This window comes from Hylaeus anthracinus, unplaced genomic scaffold (assembly GCF_026225885.1).
Source record: "Hylaeus anthracinus isolate JK02 unplaced genomic scaffold, UHH_iyHylAnth1.0_haploid 12001, whole genome shotgun sequence".
In the NCBI taxonomy this organism is placed as follows: domain Eukaryota; kingdom Metazoa; phylum Arthropoda; class Insecta; order Hymenoptera; family Colletidae; genus Hylaeus; species Hylaeus anthracinus.
This window is the reverse complement of record NW_026534348.1, coordinates 10,376,746-10,385,881: the sequence shown is the minus strand read 5'-3', so window position 1 is coordinate 10,385,881 and position 9,136 is coordinate 10,376,746. Positions and strand designations below refer to the sequence as shown.

Sequence of the window (9,136 nt, the reverse complement as noted above, 5' to 3'; positions counted from 1 at the left end):
CTCTCTCTCTCTCTCTCTCTCTCTCTCTCTCTCTCTCTCTCTCTCTCCCTCCCTCTCCCTCTGTCGAGTCTTTTCAAGGGGGCGGAAAAAAGAAAGTCCGCCGCGAAGAAAACCACACGAGAGATATGATCGTTCTTCGACAACATGCACTTAATCAGCCCGGCTTTATGTGGAGCGGCGAGGGGCTAAGGTGAAAGCCAGAGAGGAAGGACAGTGGCTCAGAACCTCGAAGGCGGAGGGACTCCGGGGACGTCGAACCGGGCGAGAGCTTAATTTCCTGTAGCATTCCGGCTTATCTCTTTCCGCGATTTATCGACCTGCTCCGAAAGTTACACGCTTTCGAATTCGGGGGAAACATTGGTCCTACTCGAGCATCCGTTTCCTGGTCACGCTATCCTCCACCCGAAGACGGTCCTAATTGTTTGCCCATTTTCCCTTGATTTCGTTCGTGTTCACGGAAAGACACCCGTTCTCAGAGCTAAATACTCTTGCGAAACGTTCTACTTTGGGCCATGATGTATCTAGTTTGTTTTCTTTCGAGATGGTTGTTAACTATACTTAAAAAGATAAAATATTGATTGAGGTTAGCGAATAACATTTTAGTAAGTGTGCTTTTCCTGTTGCTCTTTTTAATAGACAAACATCAACAATATATAAACCTTACGATAACCTCAAAAAGAATTGTACTTTTCCTGTTGCTCCTCTTACTGGATCAAATGTAAAATGTAATATCGAACCTCATAATAACCTCAGAAATATAGGTGCTTCTTCTGTTGCTCTGTTTAATGGACGAAATGTAAAATGAAATATCGAATATCAACAGCATACAAACCTCATAATAATCTCAGGAAGAGCAATTCTCTCCGCTAATTTACTAATTTACTAATTTACTTAACTACAAACTCTTTCAAGACTGCACGGTAAAATAATTGCCCGTTTCGAAACGTGCACCCTATGAGCCTGCCCTCGCACCCTCTTCGCAACGCGTCATCGCGTCGAGTCGCACGATTCGATTGTCATCGAAGCGAATTATTCCGTGTTTGGTTTCGTTTGTTCGTTTCGATTGAACGGTAATTAAGCGATGACACTCTTGACATTTAGTTATACGCGTCGTTTGACTCTTTAACGAAGAAAAACCATTGTTCACCCCCCTCTCGATATCGAAACTCGTGTTTGCTGGGGAAATTGCGGGTGCAACCGGATGCGATAACCTCGTTATCGTCGCCTGGTCAACGTAATCGAGGTGGCATCGCTAGGAAAACATTGCGTGACGCGTGTAATGTTTTCGTCGTGACGGGCGTGCATTTTCGCTTTTGGACCACCCTCGTCTGGTATTAGGACACTGAGTTGGCCACTTACGGAGCGACACTCCCAGCTAATTTCCGGCTGTAAATACTCGATTCGGTCCTATCCTGTCCGCTCTCCTTTACCCTCTGATCGATGATTTCTTTCCGTTTCCATTCCATCAACTTCAAAGTATCGAAAGGACAGCTCTTGATTTTTAGCCACCGGAGTTACTTTTACGCCGTGACATATTTATTTCGAAGATTTCATTGTGAATTTTTGTTTACCATGAAGATAAATGTACCGAAAAATTAGCACTTAGGAATTACATGATAGTTACGATACAAGTTATTGCAAGATAGTTACTTATTGCAAGATAGTTACTTATAAGAAGTGATTGCAAGGTGGTCACTTCTACCAATGGAGATTTAAATATTACAGCCAGAGGCTAAAATTAGTGAACTCGAACTATTAATAAATTATTGTTAAACAATTCACACGACTCCTTCAATTTTTTATTTGAATAATTATTTCATGTATATGCGCTTTCTGTTGTAGATACGCGATTGGCTCACAGTCGAAGAAGAGATGTTACGACAACAGGCAGTGGTTGTCGGCGACGTCGACGAAATTCTGCAGTTACTTGATAAGCAGAAGGTAAGTCGATTATCGGCGCTTGTACCGTGGAGTTATCTATTTTAATAAAAATACAAAGCACCCTCCGGGCGTGCTGCCATTGAATATTTCATGGTCCGAAATAGCCTTATGATAATACGAACTGACGATTCAATGTTTCGTAAAATATTGTATAAATATTTACGAATCCCATGTATGTTAAAAGTAGGAACTTTCACGAAGTGCTTAATACAATATTCCATCACTTTACTGACGTTCAAAGTTTCGAGATGTTCGATGCAGTTAGAGGTGGAAAATTATTTTGTAGTTGTTAAAATGAAATATTGATAAATTTTTAGAATACACGGAACTAAGAATATTTTTAAAATTACAACTACTTCTATCTTCGTGAATTGTTTCAAGTAGCATATCTCTGGAATGTTCAAAGTATTATTTCTTTTCACATGGAATTATGAACATTGCGTCGATATTATTACCAAAATATTCTTCGAGTATCATTGATAGTGTCACATATGCGCTACAGGTACCTTTTTCTTATCTTTACTAACTTTACCAACCTGTTACGCATAATGGTCTCAGAACTACCCCCAAGAAACATAGGGTGCACTGCGAAACCACTGATTTTTCACGAGGTCGGTACTTCAGTTCCTGCGGTACCAACCTCCATAGTTTGCTAGGTTTGCCCTATATCTATAAACTCCTACGTCGACAAAACCGCGACCTGCAGTATCCACGCGGAACTTTCGCTCGAACTTACAACCCTTGTCGAGGGTAAAATCAATCCCAACTTCCCTGAGTTCGTCACACTACAGTTCCCTGCAGACCAACCAATGGTCATCTCAGGGACGTTTCCGTGATACCGCGGAAGACGAGGGTGCGATGTCGCTTCCCCGATCTTCTGAACGTCGAGAGTGGGGGTTTCTGGGTTACTGACTGGGAAAACCCTGACATTGGCATTGGCATTAAGGGTCCAATGAACGCTGCCACGCCTTCCACTGTGCGTCGACGATACATTGTTGCTCTCCGCGCAATAGTTATGCTCAGACTATTGATTGCTCTTGCGCGGATTTTGTTCTCTTCGCTGCATTCGGCGGTCTCCATCAGCGATTCGTATCAGTATTTCCCGTCGGGGGAATATTTATTTCATTCACGTTTCATCGATTGGCGTCTGTTTGGCAAAAATCGCCGTTAGCGTCGGATTCGTGAAAAGTATAACAATGGAATTATTCGAATCTTTCGATTCCATCATTTTTCAACTCGCGAATTTTTGTATCGCAGATTAAACTTTTGATCTTTTGTTTTTAGCACGGTTTCTTTGAGATTTTCGCTTTTTTCTTTTGAAGGAATTGCAGATACGCGGAACATTTTTTCCGAGTGATTGTAATTGGATATGGACAACCCGTCCATAAGTATGTGGACACTTCCTAAATTGGATTAAGTATCTAACAAATGTTATGAATATATTAATAAATATCATTTATGTTTCTGTATTTAGTTTGCAGTATAATACTAGATTATAGTACACATTTTATAATAATAATTTACGGTGTATATTAATTATTCATTGAAATTGGTAGGTGTCCATATATATTTGTGAAGAGAGGTGTACATGTAAGGTTATATTTAATTAAGTTATATTAATTATTTGCTCACCTTTGATGTTCCCCTGAGAAAAACAATTTTAATATTCATGCATCATAAAGAAACATCAAAGATCCATTAGTATCCCATACAAATGTGAATTTAACAAGACATGAACACACGACTACGCAGCAAGTCATCGGCATACCAATTTTCAAACCTGAACAAGTAGCTCGCCTCCAACAACATCCACAGTTGGGTCAAGCGTGTCGAATCTTCAATTACCAACAAAAGTGGAACATTGATCGACGAGGCCCGATCGAATGAATTAATTAAGACTGATTGGCAGCCCTTCCGCGACCTCCTCAACACAGGCTCGTAGCAAACGATCACTTTGTCTGGTCCCCTTTTATCACCGTGCTTATCGACTTTTTCCATTTCGAGTTCGGGTCTCCCACGCGGAAATAATCGTCCCTGACGTAGGGTTTTCAAAGTTTTTCGTTCACAGAGGCTGGAAAATTGGCGATTCGAAGCGTTTGGAGCGGATTCGCGACGGAAATTCGGTTACTTGTCTCGCGGGCTGTTATCGCTCGCCCCCTGAAAGAAGAGAATGGCGCGTTCCGTTGATCAATGGGAGCCGATTTCGCGAGATCGGGTGGCCTTCTTTCTCGTTAAAGCGTGACTCGAACACGAGGGCTTTTTCGAACGCTATTCGATGGGTGGTCGAAAACAATGGGTTTGTTACGGCGGTGTTGTTATTGATTTCCGATCGGGGGAGCCCGAGCGAAAGATATGAAGAAATGAAAGAGCCTCCGGAGCGGGAGGTGGAAGGAAGAGACAGACAGAGCGGGGACGGAGGTCCTCCATTACGTATAGGAATATCAGACTTCCCTGAATTCTGCTGATTATTGAAATTAAAATCGCTCGATATGCGAAATTGCAAATCACGTAGTAATAGAGGATGTTTTAGGGAGCATTTCGTGGTAGAAAAATTATTAAGTAGCGATACAGTCGATTTCAATTTATTTTACAAATCTTTGAGGCTTTTACATTTAGTTAGTGCTTCAATTTTATCTTATTATGAAAACTACTCGAGGAACTCCATTTTCCCTGAACACTGTACAGCGTAGAATGGATTGCATGGTTGAATTGTAGTACGGAAATCGACTCTTGAGATGGATCGACGAGGAGCGAAATATATGTAGGTCAAAACGTTGAACCGAACGTGTACAAATCGTCCTGAATATTTTTTAATTCTCTCTAGAATTATTATCTAAAAATTTTAAGACTAGAAAATTTGGCCCCCTTTGCCTTATTGCACAGGGTGTGTTTTCCCTAAACTACTTTTTCAATTGAGAAAGCATCGAGCGTCATTCATCTCTTTGAAGCATCAGTTCTAAAATACACAGAAAACCTCGGAAAAATATCTAAGCCGTTCACTGCACGAATCGATTGGTCAAGTCATAATTTTTTATATTTATAACTTTCCCGAATAATAAAGATTAACACTATTAAACGAATCATTAACACCATTACAATTTTTTTGGGCATTGAATAATAAATAATTTATTTCAGAGGCCATTTTTATCGCATTTCTCAACATATTATTTTATAGAGTTAATCGATTTGTGCAATGAACGGCTCATATAAAGCACTTTGATATTTTCGGTAGGGACAACGCGGAATTCATGTAAATCAGAGTGGCAGGAAGTGGGGCGGATGCCATGCATCGCGGAAGTCGCACGTCAACGAAGCGTGGCACGAGCATGCATTTAAATAGTGTGTATTACGAACGTTAATTGCATCGGCCTTCGTGTCGTCGTCTGGAGTCGGATTCGTGAAAACGACGCCCAGAGATTCCTTGTAACGGCTCGTGCAAATTTTACACGACGTTTTGTCGAATTTCAGACAATGGCGTCGTTGTCGCTCCGCGAAGCGTGAAAATTCGAACAGCAGAAGCTGCAGCGTTCGACGGGATCCTTTATAATTTCATTCGCTAATGGAACATCTAATCGGTCTAAAGGAGAACTTATCATTGAATTTTCAACGAATGTAAATTAGAAGGTTTAATAGGTGTATTTTATTAATCCATTAAAACGACGTTTTGGTCTGATGATTTGTTGAAAGGGTTCTTATCTGATTCTTCCATTTTAATGGTAGATTTTTATTTAAGCCTTTCAACTTTTATTGACATTTATAGCTACGAACTTCAATAATGCATGCGATTGCCAGTTATATCGGTTCGTTTTTGTTCTAATGTAATTTGAATTCCACAAATGATAACAACTCAATATTTTATTTGTCTTTGTAAATATAAAGCTTAAAAGAACTTCGAACCTCTTATATTAAAAATGTTTATTCTGAAACACACATGAACAACTAATACTTTAATGCCACCCTTACTACTCTGTCATCAGAATTAAATTTCCAGAACCATCATCTTGTTAACTATTAAATAATCTGTAGAATCCTTCTGCCTCGTGCAAACTAAAAGAATCTTTCATCGTAATCTTTATAGAAGGACTTCCATCTCACGTTCAGACTAGGTTAGCAAAGGGAATACGAAAAGGAATCGCAAACAGTCTCTTGCAGCGAGTTCTTGGCCGATTTTCCAATTTTCTGTTGCCTCGGTCAAAGGCGAGCATTCTTCTCTATGCGTGATAGCAATAAAAATCCGACTCATGGTTTCCTCAGTCCCGGTCGAGGTTTGTTCTTCGACTGTTGATAACTCGTTCGACGTCGTCTCGGCTCTTCCGCCTTACTTCCGTCGTCGAACGCGAATTCCGGAACTTGTCTGCTCGTATTCGGTCCTTACATCCTGTCTGGAAGCTACCAGGTAATAACATCAGAGAGCCGTAGCTATGAAGAAGCTTCCTCGACTTCGCAATTTCCCGGTTACTTCGGCATTCGGAGAATAGTCCTCTCCATTCTGCGACGCGCACTTGCTCTCGAGCACTGCGTGACGCTGCATTTGGTATCAAACAACTTTTTCATACGCTGACGCTTTTATGCGACTTGACGTATCCAGCTCCAGCACGTGAAAATGCCGTTTTCGTGGCTCGAAATTATTTAAGTATTTACCAGTTGCTTGAATAGTTTTCTTTTAACAGGATACTTATGAAGTTAGATAGGTTTACGAAGTTCGGCGTTTCTCAATTGTATTACCTCTAAAATCTCTCGATGACTAATATTTTTGTATCATTATTATTATTTAATAACTTAAGTGCCTTCCTTTACACCTTTTTCCGTTCGAATATTTTAAAATTACTTTTGCAATATTTTATACAGTATTTTCCTATCGTACACCCGGCACCTTCCTTGTCTAGAAAAAATGAGTCAAACTAACCTTGACACTTGTTAATAGTATTAAATGGTCTTCGAATCCTTTCAATTTGCAACGGTGCTCGGAAGGAAACATTTTCGTTCGACTTTCCACTCTTTCTTCGCGATATTACAATATCGTCGTTTTACTTTCGTTGTCCCGAATCGAGGGAAATTCGCTTTAAAGCGAATCGAGCACGGCCCGCCATTTAATTATACCGAGTTTTGACGAACTTTCCACGACCAACTTCTCCTGCAACGATTCTCGTAATTAGTGTCCCGCGCTAGTTGGACCGTTAAATTGAAATTACTTTCAGATTATTTCGATTCGAGCCGAGAGGGAGCGTTCTTTCGCGAACAATCCAGCTGTGCCCGGGCGAGACTTTCTTTTTTCTCGCGCATCACGCACGTCTGGACGGAGTTTCAAGTTCGCGGCGGCTCGTTGGCGAAGTGTAATCGGATATTTAATCGTCGACACTCGTTCACCCTTGCGAACATTCCCGCTGCAACGACCGAAGAATTCACGAAAGTTACACGACCGCCAACGACCCTGCAATATGCACCGGGTGGAAAGGAAGGTGTCGCCGGTAGCTCAAAAAATGGCATAGAACATCGTAATCCTTCGTGTTTTTCGTTATGGTGGTTCCAAGTGTTTTTTAATGTCAGAGTTTGATTTTCTAGGATGGGATTCTTGGTAAAGTTGTGAATAGCTAGTATTGGATATGTTTCGCTTTAAATTAGTAATATACAAGCTTCTCCATTATTGGGATAGGTCTGGTAGAATTTTTTTTTTCTGCACATTGCGTGAATATTTATTATAAATCCGTTTATATTTATATGAACGGATGTTGTGTTTATATATCTGTTTGTAAACATGCTTACGTATGTTTACGAATGTTCAGAATCAATGTCCCATTCGAATCCTGTCCATTTTGATTTCATTCCGCTCGAAATCGTGCGATCCGACCTCGTTCGGTTCGTCTATAATTTTCTATTCCCGCCATCTTATCATATTTTGCGGGTGTGCAGGAGAGCACCGAGCTGCGAATGAAATTTGACGACGCGCTGGAGGGGTAATGTATTCCTTGACGATAAACCAGTGCGACGCAGACGGCGTGGAAGATGTAAAACTTCCGTAAATTCAAATCTATGCATCGCGATGAACGTCCACGAGATTTACCCTACTCGAGAGTACAGTAATTTTGAAAATATTTGCATCCCCCGAATCCCGAAATGAGGGATAATCGTATCAGTTTTACTGATGTTGTATTTATACTCTCGCAGTAGCGAATACTCCTTTCTAGGAGATTTTCTTCGGGTGATAATTTTTGGAACAACATTCCAAAGGTGAAATTGACCGTCAACGCGGGTGTCCGACAATTATAACGGAGGGTTAGATTGCGTGTGCGCAGTGCGTATCGTTGTCGACCCCTTCAGGATCCGATTAGGTATCAAATCAGCGACAGATTCGAGCTTACGCTTGACAATCAATCAAAGATACTACGTCAAAAATTACGCCCTCTTTGACTTGGAATGTTCCTTTATTCTTTAAAGTATGAACACAGTACCGAAGATAAATTCAAAAGTATAAAAATGATGAATCAAGTTTACACAATCTTCCTAATCGCGACTGTATTTTTCGGAACTATTAGAAAATTGCGCTTCAGGGGTAGTTTTGGTTTATTTTGTGAGAGTCGGATTCGAACAAACAGAGCGATGCCAATATTTTTCGAAATTCGAGTGACGAAATATGCGAATGATTTCCAATTAAAGCCGACATCGTTCGGAAGTTGTTACGATTGTTTGGAACCGGTTTAAAGCGTTTACTAAACGGCACCCTCTGCTACGCGAATTTCGTGCCCTGTAGGCTCCATACCCCATAGGATGGTGGAGAGAGATATATATATAATACCGTTTCCTAGCTACCAGAAATACCCATGAAGCTGCGAATTTCAGTCAGTTTCACGACGAGCTTCCGCCGAAATACACGCGCTTGAAATTCATTCAGCCATGTTTTCTTAACCAACTAAATTTTAATTACCCGTCAACCGTGCGTCCCAATTCCATTACGCGTCGTTCCTTTTTTCCTTTTACCATCGTGCTGTAACAGTGTATATTATTTCGTGCGCCTGCGTAATTGGTTGTTGGTTTATTTCTAGTTGGTTTAAACAGTGTGTTCGTTGACAGTATCAGAAAAATTGTTCTTTTTCGCTAGAACGTAAGAGAATGACGAAGGAGTTTGACGCATTGCTTTAGGCCTACTGATCAGTGTAATCTACATGGATAATACTATTCTCTGATACAAAATAATTAC

At 40.6% G+C, this 9,136-nt stretch overlaps 1 protein-coding gene across 9 annotated transcripts in view; it reads left to right on the top strand.

The window, feature by feature from the left end:
* Positions 1 to 9,136, top strand: part of LOC128891333 (dystrophin, isoforms A/C/F/G/H-like) — a 567,969-nt gene that overhangs the window by 124,229 nt on the left and 434,604 nt on the right. For all 9 annotated transcript variants that reach the window (XM_054150727.1, XM_054150734.1, XM_054150735.1 and 6 more), the window contains one exon: positions 1,843 to 1,941. In XM_054150727.1, coding sequence (XP_054006702.1) covers positions 1,843 to 1,941 — 99 coding nt within the window. The remainder of the gene's footprint in view (positions 1 to 1,842; positions 1,942 to 9,136) is intronic.